The sequence below is a fragment of the Leucoraja erinacea genome, chromosome 37 (genome assembly GCF_028641065.1).
Source record: "Leucoraja erinacea ecotype New England chromosome 37, Leri_hhj_1, whole genome shotgun sequence".
NCBI classification, from domain to species: domain Eukaryota; kingdom Metazoa; phylum Chordata; class Chondrichthyes; order Rajiformes; family Rajidae; genus Leucoraja; species Leucoraja erinaceus.
Genome location: NC_073413.1, coordinates 7062892 through 7080378, shown reverse-complemented (window position 1 = coordinate 7080378; position 17487 = coordinate 7062892). Strand labels below are relative to the sequence as shown.

The 17487-nt window shown below is 48.1% G+C and overlaps 1 protein-coding gene across 1 annotated transcript in view; it reads right to left on the bottom strand.

Moving 5' to 3' along the window:
- Nucleotides 1–233: 233 nt before the first annotated feature.
- The window catches only part of LOC129713865 (lethal(3)malignant brain tumor-like protein 2), a 48238-nt gene continuing 30984 nt past the window's right edge, over nucleotides 234–17487 (bottom strand). Inside the window, exons 16-17 of the mRNA XM_055663219.1 lie at nucleotides 16969–17061; nucleotides 234–305 (exon numbers count right to left, since the gene is read on the bottom strand). Of these exons, the coding sequence (XP_055519194.1) occupies nucleotides 268–305; nucleotides 16969–17061 (131 nt within the window). The 3' untranslated portion in view covers nucleotides 234–267. The remainder of the gene's footprint in view (nucleotides 306–16968; nucleotides 17062–17487) is intronic.

Below are 17487 nucleotides of genomic sequence, written 5' to 3'. Positions count from 1 at the left end.
GGGTGGGGCGCAAAGTCTCCAGAGGTTTCCGTTCAGGTTTCCAAAGTGGGACGGGGGCATAACTCCGTCGTCTGCTCCACCCCACCAGCTGACCACCCAGGTCGGCATTGATTGTTCGGCCAGGTCCACCCTAGTGTTCGAGCTCGACGATCGACAGTTCGAGACCAAAGTGGCTCGGCCCGGCACACCTGAATCTGATGGCGATGCTTTAGGTCTCCCATATAATTCACTCACCGTCCAAGAAGAGCAGTCACATCGGCTGAATTGTCAGACATTGCCGGGCAGGAGCCCAAACAAGTCCGTACCTAGAGGAGAGAAAGAAAGAGGTATATGATCTGGAACGTGCTGCCCAAAATAGGGCAATAGAAGTGAATTCAAAGGCATCTTTCCAAGAGGGAGTTGGATAGATGCTCGGAAAAAAATTGTCAAGCGTTGAGCAAGAGTAGGGGACCGAGACCAAGTGTAAAGGCCTCCCAATGAGCTGGCAACTGCCCAATGGGCAGAAGGATCGCATTCAGTCCTGCCTACTGTCGCAGAGGAGACTGTGCCATTGTGCCAGATCTGAAAAGAGTCAAAGAGGAGAAAGCCTGCGTGATTTCGACGACTTCAGGAAAACATTGGATGGCTTTGTGGCACAAGAGAAGGAGCGTGAAGGCCAGTGGAGTTGCTTCAATTCTTCTCTCTGCCCTCAAAGGACAGTGGCAGGAGCAATAAAGCTCCTCAGATTCATCAGTAACTATGTGACTTCCTTTGGCTAAACTTAGAATCTTGCACAGTACTCTCATTAAGCTGCCGCATAGACATTTTATTTTTAGTAGTTCATCTCACTCCTCTTTCGTGGCTGTTATTCTGCTATAGTGATCATTGCGTGGCTGAACCCAATCGATGAGAACAAGCTCTTTGTCCACTGGCAACATGATAGTCGTGATCGACAGGGTCTTCACACAATCGCCAGCTGGTTCTAATCGAAATCCAGCAGAAGTGTGATAGTTTTTAAGAAGGAACTGCAGATGCTGGAAAATCAAAGGTAGACAAAAGTGCTGGAGAAACTCAGCGGGTGCAGCAGCATCTATGGAGCGAAGGAAATAGGCAACGTTTCGGGCCGAAACCGTTCTTCAGACTGATGTAGGCTGGGGGATGGGCGGGGAGAAGAAAGGAAAAAAGGAAGAGGAGGAGCCCGAGGGCTGAGGGAGAGCTGAGAAGGGGAGGAGACAGCAAGGGCTACCTGAAATTGGAGAATTCAATGTTCATGCCGCTAGGGTGCAGACTGCCCAAGCGGAATATGAGGTGCTGCTCCTCCAATTTCTGGTGGTGCTCACTCTGGCCATGGAGGAGGCCCAGGACAGAGAGGACATTGACTGATGTCTGAACGTGACTGATGTCTACACTCCTTTAATGACCGACTTTTAAAGATGTCCATTTGTATCCAGGCTGCTACAAAGCATATTACCATCTGATGACGGGCTTCTGAAAAGTAGTCACCCGTAATGTAATCGGTAAAACATGGTGGTCAAATTAGGACAACTAACACTGGCCATCCCTCAAGCTCCCAGAAAGACCAATGACACAATGGCCGAGGGCAGCACGGTGGTGCAGCGGTAGAGTTGCCGCCTCACAGCGCCAGAGACCCAGGTTTGATCCAGATTACGGGTGCTGTCTGTACGGAATTTGCACTTTTTTCCCCAGTGATCTGGTGGGTTTTCTCTGGGTGCTCTGGTTTCCTCCCACATTCCAAAGGCGTGAAGATTTGTAGGCAAATTGGCTTCTGTAAACTGTCGCTAGTGCGCAGAATAAGAACTAGTGCAAGGGTGATCACTGTTCGGCGCGGACTTGGTGGGCCAGTTTGCACGCTGTCTCTCGAAAACTAATGTCAATGGTGGAGCAATGTTGGTGGAGAGATAACGCACCAGGCAGCTCCACGAACGGGCGTATCTCTTGGTTCTATTGCCCTGGATATTTTGTATGTCCTTCTAAGAGGGCAGATTGTAGACTGAAGGGCCTGTCCCACTGTACGAGGTAATTCAAGAGTTCTCCCGAGTTTCCCCCGATTCGAACTCGGAAAATTACGGTAATGGCCGTTCGTAGGTACTCGGGGCTCTCGTGGAGATTTTTCACAGTGCTGAAAAAACTTCACGAGTTACCGCGTTTCCCGAGTACCTGCCGTTAGCGTTACGAGCCGCTACGAGACATCCACGAGCTCCGACGTACCCGCTACGTACATTCTACGTACTTACCACGAGTTAGATTTTTTTTAAACTCGGGAGAGCTCTTGAATTACCTCGTACAGTGGGACAGCCCCTTTAGCTTAACTTTTCGTCCAAAAGATGGCATTTCCAACTATGTGGAACTCCTCCTTTGCAGTGGAAGACAGAGCAGGATAGGTTCTCAAATCCCCAAGTGGGACTTGATGCAATAATCTGTGAATGAAGGCGAGAATGCTAACCATGCTGGTGTCCCTGCCTGGAGAATTTCAGTGACCATGCAAACATCATTAAGAAAGGACAACAACGCCTATACTTCCTCAGACAGCTCAAAAGGTTCAGAGTCCACCAAACATTTCCTGGTCCGTTTCTATCAATCCATTATCGAAAGCATCATCACCTCCTCAAGTCAAGTCAAGTCAAGTCAAGTTTATTTGTCACATACACATACGCGATGTGCAGTGAAATGAAAGTGGCAATGCTCGCGGACTTTTGTGCAAAAGACAAACAACAAAACAACCAAACAAATTATAAACACAATCATAACACACATATTCTTTTACATAATAAATAATAGAAGGAAAAACGTTCAGTAGAGTTAGTCCCTGGTGAGAAAGGCGTTTACAGTCCGAATTGCCTCTGGGAAGAAACTCCTTCTCAACCTCTCCGTTCTCACTGCATGGCAACGGAGGCGTTTGCCTGACCGTAGCGGCTGGAACAGTCCGTTGCAGGGGTGGAAGAGGTCTCTCATGATTTTGTTTGCTCTGGAGTTGCACCTCCTGTTGTATAGTTCCTGCAGGGGGGTGAGTGAAGTTCCCATAGTGCGTTCGGCCGATCACAGTCTGGTACGGAAACACTGACAGTCACTCACTACACAGAATACAGCGCATTGTCTCCCTGGCCTCCAGGACCATCAACTCCCCCCTCCCCTCAATCCATTCCATTTACCTCCAACGTACCTCAAAACGGGCAATAAAGATCATCTCGGACCCCTCCCATCCAGCAAACCCCCTTTTCCAGTCTCTCCCTTCAGGTCACTTGCCACAAAATCCACCCGTTTTAAAAACAGCTTCTTCCCCTCAGCATTAAGAACACTCAATTCCCTCCAATGACAGACAACACTAAGGACTCTTGATGTATATGGTGTCTTGTCTATGGTCTTTGTCTGTTCTTTTGCACTATGTTCTGTTGGTGAGATTTGTGATTTGTGATGTGGTATGGGTGTGCTTTATAACTATGATCTGTGTTGTTATATGTGTTAATGTGACTAAAGCAGTGTAGCATCATGTACCAAACCCCAAATACCACCAACCCTGGTTGCGTGGCAAATAAAGATTCTATCTATCTATTAGATAACGGCCATGGCAATAATGGACCCACGGCATTGGCATGGATAGTGACATAGACTTGAGGGGCTCTCTGTCTTCTAACCATGCTACACACTGCTTTAAGCAACCACGTCCTCCGATAGCTACTCATACAAGTCCTAATGCTCACTTCCATTCCCTTACCAATGAGGGAACCAAATTACAACCTCAAAGAACAGGAGGAAGAAACAAGTCACATTTTCAGGAGGACAAAAATAGGAAACGCAAATGATTGTTTTAAACTATGTGGGTTTATTCTCTTGAATGAAATTCATTACAGTGATTCATCTCTTTACAGACCAGTACAATTGATAATATTACAGGTTGAAAATCCATCGGTTTGGAAAGGAGAGCAATCCCCTCTGATAAAATGAAAAAATATGAAATATTGACCGGTGTACCTCCATATGAAACAATAAATTCTTCTCCAATGATTTCCCAACAAAGGTTGCTTTGCAATCCTGCATGGATACCAGTATTTTGAAACCCCTACATGCAACCCATCGGGGCAGAGAGTGCTTTGGACAAAGGACTTCCAAGAGTTCAGCCTCACTCCACTGGAGTCTAGGACTGGGTTACAAGATCTAATTAAATGGACTGGGCCATGGAATGGAATTGGATTGCTACGATGGTCGACTTTCCCTGGTAGATTTCATCACAAAACAAATTTAATTGCGACCTAATTACCTGTGAATAACATGGTAATATATAATTCTGAAACTCGATCTAGCCTTATGGAGACGGATCATCTTATGGAGGGTGTGTAGCAAAATGAACAATGTTTGTTGTGCTACTGATCTGGCCGAGACGTTTAACTTCCCAACACACACACACGCACACACACACACACACACATTGGTAAAAGATGGAGTGATGACGGAAAAGGAAAAATGGGCCAACAATGTTAAGTCCATCCATCGTTGAATCCGTTCAGGCTTCCTAAGTGGGACAGGGGCATTATGCCCCTGTCCCACTTAGGAAACCTGAACGGAAACCTCTGGAGACTTTGCACCCAGCCCAAGGTTTCCGTGCAGTTCCCGGAGGTTGCAGGTGGTTGCAGGTAGTGGTAGCAGGCAGGGAGACTGACAAAAACCTCCGGGAACCGCACGGAAACCTTGGGGGGTGGGGCGCAAAGTCTCCAGAGGTTTCCGTTCAGGTTTCCTAAGTGGGACGGGGGCATCACGCCATTGCAAGTCCAATTCCTGCTGATGCAATTAAATAGGAAGGTTTATTCCTGGTGAGGTGGAGGGGAATTGACTGCAGAGTCCCCATCAGTTGTCGGATACAAATGTGCAGAAAGCCTCTATTAATGTGCACCCACAGCAATCTAACAGCTATGAAAGTACACGCTCATGTGCAAGCTTTCACAGGAAAAAGCTTCGTCTTTAATACAAACATTTTTTAAACTGGACTTTGCGACTTTAGTTAACATGATACATGTGAGACACAATTCCAAGCAACGAATCGAACGTGATTTCTGGGAAATCGAGCTGGAAAGACATGATTAAAAGCACACTGCCCACCGCCACTGGCTTCCTTTCAGAACGAAAGCCATAGAGATCTGAAGAGTCATCACAGCCTTCCATTTTCAGTGACCAATTTAACCACCATTACTGTATCCATATATTAAACACCTCAAAATCTCCAATCTATCCTTTCTGGAGGCAAGGATTTTAATTTGAATCTATTTTATTGCATTACACAAGCAATTGACTCTAATTTCAGTCCTTTAATTCAATAGTTTTACATTAATCTTGTTGGTTCGGTGGCCAGACACCACTATCAGGCATCCCTGATCCCCCATGTAAATAAATCCAAGCTGCCCAATTTGATCGCATGTGTTTGCTTGGGTTCCGAGCGAGTAAACTGCAAACATGCACAAAATCCCATCGCAATGTTTCAAGATGGACCAAAAGCAAAATACTGCAGATGCTGCACAGACAAAATAAAAGGTCTGCACACACCTGAAGTATTGTGTGCAGTTTTGGTCCCCTAATTTGAGGAAGGACATTCTTGCTACTGAGGGAGTGCAGCGTAGGTTTACTAGGTTAATTCCCGGGATGGCGGGACTGTCATATGCTGAGAGAATGGAGCAGCTGGGCTTGTACACTCTGGAGTTTAGAGGGATGAGAGGGGATCTCATTGAAACCTGTAAGATTGTTAAGGACTTGGACACGCTAGAGGCAGGAAACATGTTGCCGATGTTGGGGGAGTCCAGGACCAGGGGCCACAGTTTAAGAGTAAGGAGTAAGCCGTTTAGGACGGAGACGAGGAAACACTTTTTCCTCACAGAGAGTGGTGAGTCTGTGGAATTCTCTGCCTCAGAGGGCGGTGGAGGCCGGTTCTCTGGATGCTTTCAAGCGAGAGCTAGATAGGGCTCTTAAAAATAGCGGAGTCAGGGGATATGGGGAGCAGGCAGGAACGGGGTACTGATTGGGGATGATCAGCCATGATCACATTGAATGGTGGTGCTGGCTCGAAGGGCCGAATGGCCTACTCCTGCACCTATTGTCTATTGTCTAAAACAAAGTGCTAGGATCTAGGTTGACATCAAGTGATTTGTTTGCACTCTCTCTTTCCATAGATGTTGCCTGACCCACTGAGAGTTTCAGCAACTTTCCCCAAATTTTGCCACTCAACCACACACACTGGGGGAAATTTACAGAAGACACTTAACCTGCCAACCAACTTTTCTTTGGGACGTGGGAGGAAGGCAGAACCCGCGGGGGAAGCCCATAGTCACGGGGAGAATGGGCAAACTCCACACAACCCACGCCCGAGCTCATGATTCATCGCGTGTCGCTGGAGATCTACCAGTTGTGCCATTGTGTCGTCAAGATCTGCGCAAGTCCACAACTCAATTGCAACCACAACGAGGACCAATGCCTCGGAACCTGCTAGCTGCTGTACACAGAGCAAAGAACGGTGGCACAGCAGTGGAGTTGCTGCCTTACAGCGCTGGAGACCCGGGTCCGATCCTAATTAAATTGTTTAATCGATAACGTTTTATTATTAATGTTTAATAATACTCCAAATACTCTTTTCATTGCAGCCCTGCCAGCAGTGTAGTGTGGGTGGTTTTTATTAATGTTTTATGTGTCATTCCTAACTGCCACTGTATGTCATGTTGTCAATTGCAGGCGGAGCATTAAGGCAAATTCCTTGTATGTGAATACTTGGCCAATAAATTAATTCATTCATTCAATTATGGGTGCTGCCTATACGGAGTTTGTACGTTCTCCCCGTGACCGCGTGGGTTTTCTCCAGGTCCTCTGGTCTCCTCCCACACTCCAAAGACGTGCAGGTGTGTAATTTAATTGGCTTTGGTAAAAATTGTGAATTGTCCTTGGTGTGCAGGATAGGGGTCACAGTTTAAGGATAAGAGGGAAGTCTTTTAGGATCATTTTTTATGCAGAGTGGTGAATCTGTGGAATTCTCTGCCACAGAAGGTAGTTGAGGCCAGTTCATTGGCTATATTTAAGAGGGAGTTAGATGTGGCCCTTGTGGCTAAAGGGATCAGGGGGTATGGAGAGAAGGCAGGTACGGGATACTGAGTTGGATGATCAGCCATGATCATATTGAAAGGCGGTGCAGGCTCGAAGGGCCAAATGGCCTACTCCTGCACCTATGTTCTATGTTTCTATGAGGCCCTGGAAGACCCTATTTCTTCTCTCCACAGATGCTGCTTCACCCGCTGAGCTCCTCCAGCATTTTTGTCTACCAATGGATTATTGGTGGTCGGCACGAACATGGTGGGTTGACGGGCTGGTCTCCCTGGTGTACAGCAGGGAAGTAGGCCCTTCAACCCACCGAGTTTTATGACACTGCTCAGATCTGCAGTTACTGGCTGGTGTTGCTTGATATACATTATTTACCTACAACTTTCGTTCACTCGTAGGAAAATGAGTGTGCCAGTCAGTAAAGGGAGAAGTTAGTGTTATCCCTATTTAGTTTAGTCTGGATATAAAGCATGGAAGTGGTCCCTTCAGCCCATCAAGTCCATGCTAACCATCGATCACCTGTTCACACCGGTTCCAGGTTATCCCATTTGCTAGCAGCTTTAAAGAGACTGCTTTCAGAAAATAAAATCAGAAAACACAGGAAACACTCAGCAGTTCAGGCAGCAGGTTTGGAGAGGGGATCAGAGTAACATTTTAGGCCAGAACAAAGGGGCTCGGACTTGAAACCTGCAGCCGCATTCACTCTTCTTTCCGGCGGCTGTCACTCTACTCAACAACGTACCTTGGTGACTGCCAATCACCACCCCCCCCCCCCCCGGACACTTATTATTATTTATTCAAATCGTTTGCTATGTCGCTCTTCAAGGGAGATGCTAAATGCATTTCGTTGTCTCTGTACTGTACACTGACAATGACAATTAAAATTGAATCTGAATCTGAATCTGAAGGTAGACAAAAATGCTGGAGAAACTCATTGGGTGAGGCTGCATCTACGGAGCGAAGGAAATAGGCAACGTTTTGGGTCGAGACCCTTCTTCACTCATTCACAATCACACCTCCTCATTCACATTTCCAGCCCCACTGTCCCATATGGATTTCAACTCAAATTCTACCCTTGAAAATGTCCCCCCGATCTGTAATATTAACCATTTCATGTTGCACGGAGGCTATGAATTACCAGCATTTCCAGTTTTTGTTTTAATAAACAGCACTCGCAGTTTAATTTTTAATTTGCTTTCTGAATAAAAACAGCTGCAGCCAAGACCATTTGCTCAGTCATACGAGCTGGACCATCTCCAGCCCACCCGCAGACATTTGCGGACAATAAATACATTTAAAATACATGGAAGCACCAGAGGAGAAATTATTTCACAGGGAATGATCCCCATCAGTAACATGATACTGGGAGATGGTACATTTCATAGACAATTGAATGCACAACAGGGAGATGTAGGACTAATACTGGACGGGTCAATGCAAGAATCTGAGGTGTGACATTCTCAGCGTGCCCGGAACGAGCATTTCCGATTGTCAAATTATTAAGACCGTGGTATTTGTTCCCATAATTGTGTCTCAGCCTTCAAATTATTCGGCTGATGTTTGTAAAAATGCCACTTAGCCCAATTTATCAGGCTTTCAGAGATCATTTGGGAATCAGTAATTTAATGACGGACTTGCGTGTCAGCTTTGCACAACATTGGAAATGCTTTAAAAGCCATTAATAAAACACGGAGGCATCTCCAAGTGGGCCCCACATTTTAATCTCACAAGGGCGGGTCCCACTTTTTTTCAGAGACTTGCCGGCACCCATCATAGTTGCAGCAGGTGGCCGAAAGTTTTCAACATGTTGAAAACCCAGCGGCGCCCAGAAAAAGGCACGACTCTTTGGGCGACTATTCGCGATCACGCGTCGACATGTCATGGGGTGACGCCTGTATGGCCGTGAGTAGTCGCCCGAAGAGTCGAACCTTTTTCTGGTCTCCGCTGGGTTTTCAACATGTTGAAAACTTTCGGCCACCTGCTGAGACTATGACGGGTGCTGGCAAGTCGCCATTAAAAAAAAAAAAAAATCACGTAAGTGGGACAGGCCGTTCAGCCGCTTTTTAACTTCTATTTGCAACCAACATTATAAATCTTGAGTTTCTCTAAAAAAAAAAAAATGCGGAACTTTTCTCCCTCCCCAGATCAAAAACCTGTATTTCCGCAGCTCCTGACACAACCTCAGGACCACAGGGAGCTTTATAGCTGATTTAAAAAAACAAAAACCTTGTGCAGTACAGTTATGATGTAGGCAATGCAATAGACAATTCATTCCCACCACAATGTTAAATCGACCAAGTACACCTTCAATGACCTTGATCAAGGGATCAGCCGCAGGTGGAATCTCTCTCATGCTTCACTGAAGCAGTACCATAGGACCCTTCAACATCCACCTGACAATAGACAGACCTTCAGTATAACATCCTATCCAAGTGAGACAAAAAAATGCTGAAGTAACTCAGCGGGACCGGCAGCATCACTGATTCTGCCTGTCCAGCCTCTTTACTCCAGCATTTTGAGTCTATCTTCAGTGTATAACCAGCACCTGCAGTTCCTTCCTGCACATTCGTTCCGAGGGGCGGCATAGTACGCAGAGGGGGAGTTGCTGCCTTATGCCCCTGTCCCACTTAGGAAACCTGAACGGAAACCTCTGGAGACTTCGCGCCCCGCCCAAGGTTTCCGTAGGTTCCCGGAGGTTGCAGGTAGTGGAAGCAGGTAGGGAGACTGACGAAAACCTCCGGGAACCGCACGGAAACCTTGGGTGGGGCGCAAAGTCTCCAGAGGTTTCCGTTCAGGTTTCCTAAGTGGGACAGGGGCATTACAGCGAACGCAACGTCGGGTTCGATCCCGACTACGGGTGCTGTCTCTACGGAGTTTGCACGTTCTCCCCGTGACCTGCGTGGGTTTTCTCCGAGATCTTCGGTTTCCTCCCACACTCCAAAGGCGTGCAGGTATGTAGGTTAATTGGCTTGGTGTAAATGTAAAAATTGCCCCTAGTGTGTGTAGGATAGTGTTAGTGTGCAGGGATGGCTGGCTGGCGTGGACACGATGGGCCGAAAGGGACTGTTTCCGCGCTGTAACTAAACTGAAACTAAACTAAACATGCCATCCACGTGTCCTGGCATCTGACACAACTGCAAGCCTTCAGCATTGCAATAGAGCATCAGCCTCAACTGTGTGTGCTTGGATCATTGGAAGGGGATGCAGCCTTCAGGTCGACAATCACACTGTGGTCCGCAAACAGCGGTATATAGTTACCGTAATGGCAGATTCTTTTAGTTTAAAGATCCAGTGGCAGCCAGCGATCCCCGCACACATCGACACTATCCTACACACACTCGGGACAATCCTTACTTTCACGCCAAGCCAATTAACCTGCAAAGCTGGTTACGTCTTTGGAGTGTGGGAGGAAACCGAAGATCCTGGAGGAAACCCACTCGTTCACGGGGAAATGGACAAACTCCGCGCAGACAGCACCCGTAGTCGGGTCTCCGGCACCGCAAGGCAGCAACTCTACCGCTGCGCCACCCTGCTGCCCTTCATATACAGCTTCTCCATATCCTTAATCAGATTTCATATTTACATCCGTCTCCGATGCTCATCGACCTTTCTCGTCTCTATTAATATTCACTAAAGGGGGGGAAAAAAAAGAGAACTCCACCCCTCTTCCTTATCGGGACGTTTATTCGAAGGGGGCAGAGTCACAAGGGGGCAGATCCTGGGACGATATCCAGTGTCAGCCACTTCAGTGGCAGTGAAGTTCACACAGAGAGTGGTGAATCTCTGGAACTCTCTGCCACAGAAGGTAGTTGAGGCCACAGTTCATTGGCTATATTTAAGAGGGAGTTAGATGTGGCCCTTGTGGCTAAGGGGATCAGGGGGTATGGAGAGAAGGCAGGTACGGGATACTGAGTTGGATGATCAGCCATGATCATATTGAATGGCGGTGCAGGCTCGAGGGGCCGAATGGCCTACTCCTGCACCTAATTTCTATGTTTCTAAGTTGGATTTAGCCTCAGTACGAGGCTCGGGGTGAGACGCAGATCAAGCGAGCCAAATATCCCTACCTGGGGATGGTCTACAGGAGGACATCAGGCCAGACGCATGCCACAGGTGACCGTCAGATCACCCTCACCTCACCGTCACCTTTCTCACCTGACCACAGCAAGGTCTGTTGATGCTTGCCTCAGAATATCTACCACAAGGAACAGCAGATGCTGGAATCTTGAACAAAATATATATATATATATATATATATATATATAAAGTCCTGGTGGAACTCAGGAGGTCAGGTAGCATTTGTGGAGGTAATGGATGAATCATTGTCTGAAGGGTCCCTGACCCGTAAAAGCAGTCTTGTCCATTTCTCTCCACAGATGCCGCCTGGCATTATGAGTTTTTCAGCAATTTGATTTTTTTTTTTTTTGCGTAAATAACAGCTCAAAAGCCTCTGGGATGCGCTGTGGTACTTATGCGGCCTCGCGTGGTCATAAAGCAGAGAACTTTAACGGAACGGGAGGTGGCCAGGATCTGCTATTTAGTACACTGAGCTCTACAATAGAGGGTGTATTCAAGAGAGAGTTAGATACAGCTCTTAGGGCTAAGCGATATGGGGAGAAAGCAGGAACGGGGATACTGATTTTTGATGATCGGCCATGATCATATTGAATGGCAGTGCTGGCTCGAAGGGCCGAATGGCCTACTCTTGCACCTATTTTCTATGCCTCTATGTTTCGATGACAATAGCTATATTTAAGAGGGAGTTAGATGTGGCCCTTGTGGCTAAGGGGATCAGGGGGTATGGAGAGAAGGCAGGTACGGGATGCTGAGTTGGATGATCAGCCATGATCATATTGAATGGCGGTGCAGGCTCGAAGGGCCGAATGGCCTACTCCTGCACCTAATTTCTATGTTTCTAACACAGACCAAGGGCGCCTGTTTGCGGCTCATTACGCGATCATAGCTGGGACAAATACAGGGATTAGGGATGCCAGTCTGAATAAAGGTCTGCACAAGGAAATATACAGCCAGTTACCGCTGCTGGCCACAGCAGTGACACCACCTCCACACTGCACTGGAGCAGCAGCGAGTTACACATTTACAACCAGTGGTTAAATGATTCATGTCTATCTGTTGTCCACACTTGCATGCAAAGATTGTCCACTTGGGTGTGACAGAGGGCAAGCGGGCCTCTGCATCAGGACGTCTGTTTAATATAATACAATGGGTGGTAATATCAATTGAAAAGAAACCGGGTGACATACCGATGACTTAAGAGAAAAATAACACTGTCTGCACGGCAGCTTTTGTAACACTCTCCTAGAACTGCTTCAGCTTTTCACTGCGCAATTCTTATTAATAAATCATAGTTTATTCCGGCAGCGGAGACTTAGGAGTGTCAAAAGAGCCCCAGTATGTACGTATAGTTGGATCCAGTCCGAGCCAGATTGAACCAGCTTGCTTCACTGAACACAGCTTCAAAGTCTGGGAGCTTCTGTCTGTCTGTCTGCAGTATTCCTTCACCGAGACCAGTCCCCAACCGAGGAAACTTACAGGATCAGGAGTGTGACCGAGTCCCGGCTGGTTGTGGTCGGAGTCCGACTATGCTCAGTCCTCCCGCTCCCGCTTAAGGTTTTCCGGAGGGAACAGCATGTTGTTGGGATCCGCCGATGTTGCTAACTCAACGGTTTCCTCCTTCACCTGAACAGCAATGAATGGGGAGGGGGAGAGAGAGGGAGAGGGAGAGGGAGAGAGGGAGAGAGAGGGAGAGAAGAGAGAGAGAGGGAGAGAGGAGAGAGGAGAGGGAGAGAGGGAGAGAGGGAGAGAGAGAGAGAGAGGGGGAGAGAGGGAGAGAGGGGGAGAGGGGGGGAGAGGGGGAGAGAGGGGGAGAGGGGGAAGGGGGGGGAGAGAGACGCCTGAGGCCGGGTGGGGGAGGGAGGGATGAGGGGTGGAGGGGAGAGGGAGAGAGGGGGAGGGTGGGGAGAGCGGAGGAGAGGGGGGAGAGAGGAGAACGGAGGGGAAGAGAGGGGGGGAGGGAGGGGGGAGGAGGGGGGGGTAAGAGAGGGGAGGAGGTGAGGGGGGGAGGGAGGGAGAGGGGGGGAGAGGGGGGGGGAGAGGGGGGAGAGGGGGGGAGAGGGGGGGAGAGGAGGGAGTGGGGGGGAAAGAGGGAGGGGGAGAGGGGGGGAGAGGGGGGAGAGGGGGGAGAGAAGGGAGAGGGGGGAGAGGAGGGAGAGGGGGGGAGGGAGAGAGAGGAGGGAGAGGAGGGAGGGGGGAGAGGAGGGAGGAGGGGGAGAGGGGGGAGAGGGGGGAGAGGGGGGGGGGGGGGAGGGGGGGGGGGGGAGGGGGGGGGAGGGGGGGAGGGGGAGGGGGGGGGGGGGGGGAGAGGGGGGGAGGGAGGGGGAGGGGGAGGGAGAGAGAGGGGGAGAGGGGGAGAGGGGGGGGGGGGAGGGGGAGAGGGGGAGAGGGGGGGGGGGGAAGAGGGGGAGAGGGGGAGAGGGGGAGAGAGGGGGAGAGGGGGGAGAGGGGGAGAGGGGGAGAGAGAGAGGGAGAGAGAGGAGAGAGAGGGAGAGAGAGAGAGAGAGAGAGAGAGAGAGAGGGGGGGAGAGAGAGGGAGAGAGAGGGAGAGAGAGGGAGAGGGGGGGGAGGGAGAGAGAGGGGGAGAGGGGAGAGGGGGAGGGGGGGGGGGAGGGGGGGGGGGGGAGAGAGGGGGGAGGAGAGAGGGGGAGAGGGAGGGGGGAGGGAGAGAGGGAGAGAGGGGAGAGAGGGAGATAAAGCACAGAACAGGAATATTTCCCTCAATCGAGCCGAACTCGCTGAAACCCTCAGCCTGTTCAATACTGAAGATAGGATCGCCAAATGCTGGAGTAACTCAGCGGGTCAGGCGACGTCTCTGGAGAGAAGGAACGGGTGACGTTTCGGGTCGAGGGACACTTTTTCGGACTGGTCCGTTCAATATGTTTGTAAACAAACACAGGAGGTTGACTTGCAGCTCATCTGTGCGAGCTCACTGCTCCTAGTGTGGAGACAGACCTCTCGAGAGGTCACCAGTGCAAATCAGGAGGTGTTGCTGTGATACTGGCAACTGGGGAGCTGCTGAACGACTCTATAGAGTTATGCCACAGGAAGAAGCTGGTCGTCAGACCGATTTCCTTGCAATAACGTGTCATTTCTTTTTATAAGGTCTGAGTTTTACATCCAATTTCTCCATGGCTTTAACTGCTTATATCTGATGGATATACGAAACAAGCTGCCGGGGGGAGATACAGCAGTTGGGGCAGATACAGCAGCAGCATTTAAAGATACACTTTGGCAGGTATATGGACAGGAAAGGTTTCGAGGGGTATGGGGCAAACTGTGTAAATGGGACAAGCTTGGATGGGGCAATTTGGTCTGTCTGGACGACTTGGGCCAAAGGGCCTATTTCCATGCTGTATTTATTACTCTACCTCTTTCAGTGCTTCAAACCTTTCAGAGCCCCAGTCCTTTAACATTGTCACCTCACTTCTTCATTGCATCTCCATGTCTAACAACCGCAGCTTCCAGAGTTCCCTCCACGAGTCTCTCCACCTTACGACTCTGGTTTTTTGTTCTTGAATTTCTTCCCGACCTCATCTTTCCTAATTTCTCCATTGGCTTTAATCTTGTCACACGTCTAACCTTTTCTTGAAAAGCATTACCCAAGCGTTCTATATTCGTAACCCACGTTTCCACACCTTTGGTATGTTTTTTTAGAGATACAGCGTGGAAACAGGCCCTTCGGCCCACCGAGTCCGCACACTAGTTCTATCCTACAAACTAGAGGCAATTTACAGAAGCCAATTAACCTACAAGCCTGTACTTCTCTGGAATGCAAGAGGAAACCGGAGCGCCCGGAAAAACCCCACGCTGTCACAGGGAGAGCGTACAAACTCGTACAGACAGCGCCCGTAGTCGGGATCGAACCCGGGTCTCAGGTGCTGTAAGGAAGCAACTCTTTCACTGGTTCACCAGACTGATTCCTGGGATGTCAGGACTGTCTTATGAAGAAAGACTGGATAGACTTGGTTTATACTCTCTAGAATTTAGGAGATTGAGAGGGGATCTTATAGAAACTTACAAAATTCTTAAGGGGTTGGTCAGGCTAGATGCAGGAAGATTGTTCCCGATGTTGGGGAAGTCTAGGACAAGGGGTCACAGCTTAAGGATAAGGGGGAAAGTCTTTAGAACCGAGATGAGGAGAACTTTTTTCACACAGAGAGTGGTGAATCTCTGGAACTCTCTGCCACAGAGGGTAGTTGAGGCCAGTTCATTGGCTATATTTAAGAGGGAGTTAGCTGTGGCCCTTGTGGCCAAGGGGATCAGAGGGTATGGAGAGAAGGCAGGTACGGGATACTGAGTTGGATGATCAGCCATGATCATATTGAATGGCGGTGCAGGCTCGAAGGGCCGAATGGCCTACTCCTGCACCTAATTTCTATGTTTCTATGTTTATCGTCATTCAGGTAATCTTCTGAACTAAGCGAGGAGTTTATCTCGACCATGGACGTACAGTAGGTGCTATAACACCAGGATAAGTGCTCAACCAAGAAGACCAAGCCCAGAGCAGTATCTAAACTGTGTCAGAAGGGTCTCGACCTAAAACGTCACTCATTCCTTCTCTCCAGAGATGCTGCCTCACCCGTTGAGTTACTCCAGCATTTTGTGTCTACCTAGTATCTATACTGCATGTATATGCACGCTTATGCTAAGAACAATAACTAACTCCATATGCAATAATAAGCAACCAACATGCTAACCAGTCAGTACATAAAAAAAACTGATGATATAGATGCAAGTATATCATTGGGATTATCACATGGCTACCTCCCTTCACTGGTGTTTCGTTGAGTTAAGCCCACAACACTTCAGTTTATAAGCAGTTCACATTTGCATCTGTAAAGCACTTTGGTTCAAATACTGGTTTTGTTGAAAAGTGCTATATAAATAAACATTATTATTATTATTACTAGATTAATACCTGCAATGAACAGCTTATCTTACAAGGAAAGGCTGGACATTCCGGGCGTCTCCACTAGAATTGAAAGAGTGAGATGGAAGCTTGTCTGAGACATTAGAAATCCCTGTGAGGTATCGTCCAGGTCAGTGGTTCTTAACCTGGGAGTGGAGACCCCAGTGTGGGGGTCATTTGGGGCTTTACCAGGGGACATAGGGAAATAACATATTCACTTGTTAAGCCCATGTTTAGGAACCTTACAAAGGTACATACCACACACAGTATTTTGTTCGCTTATGTGCGTACGTATGCCAAAAAGGTTAAGAACCACTGGACTATGTGGGTACAGAATGCTTCTTTTACAGTTAAGGGCGATGGCTTATATATTTTATTAAAAAAAAAAAAAAAAAAATTAGAAGTGGCCAATTTAAGACAAATCAGCAAATTGTTATTTCTCGGAGCTTTGAGTCTCTTTGGAATTCTCGTCCTCAAAGGAAGCGGAATGTTTTCAAGATAGAGGTAGATAGATTCTTGAATAAGGAATGAAAGGTCGTCATTGTAAACAGGAATGTGGAGAATTGATTACAATCAGATTGATCAAGGTCTCGTTATTTAGAGAAGCAATCTTGAGGGGGGGGGGGGGGGGGGGGGGGGAGATGAGAGTGGCCTAATTCTGCTCCACGTATGTTCCGTATAATAATAATAATACAACTACTTCATCAGAGTATTGACAATAATTTATCGCTCTTGGTATTGTACAAATTCTTCTCAACCTTCTACAATTTTTGTTATCCTGTCTGACATTTGAATGGCCACTCAACATGGCCACTATATATAAAACCCATCTCTAGTATTTTCTCCTTTAGGTGCTGACTAACCTGCAGTTGCTTCCAACTTGTTTTTATAACAGAAGACATGGTTTTTCTTACTTTCATCTTCAGTCGGTTCCTCCTTTCTTTTTGTGTTGAGTAATGCCTCTGGCTGCTCCTTCATTCCTTGGTTCACCAACGGCGTCCCCTTCTCTGCAAGGATGAAGTGGGAAAGTTATTTTCATCCCAGGAAAAGGCACGATGTTCTGGAGTAACTCAGCATCTCAGGCAGCATCTCTGGAGAACAAGGATAGGCGATGGGCCGAGATCCTTCTTTTTTCATTTCTCACCACAAAACGTCGCCCATTCCTTCTCTACAGAGATGCTGCCTCACCCGCTGAGTTACTCCAGCATTTTGTGTCTACCTTCGATTTAAACCAGCATCTGCAGTTCTTTCTTACACATGGATAGATGATGTTTTGGGTCGGGACCCTTCTTCACACTGACTCCCGGACTTGAAGCTTCCAGTTTACCCACAGATGCTGCCTGACCCGTTGAGTTACTCCAGCACTTTGTGTCTTTTTTTTTGGTATAAACTAGCATCTGCAGTTGCTTGTTTCTCTAGCACCAGTAGCATCA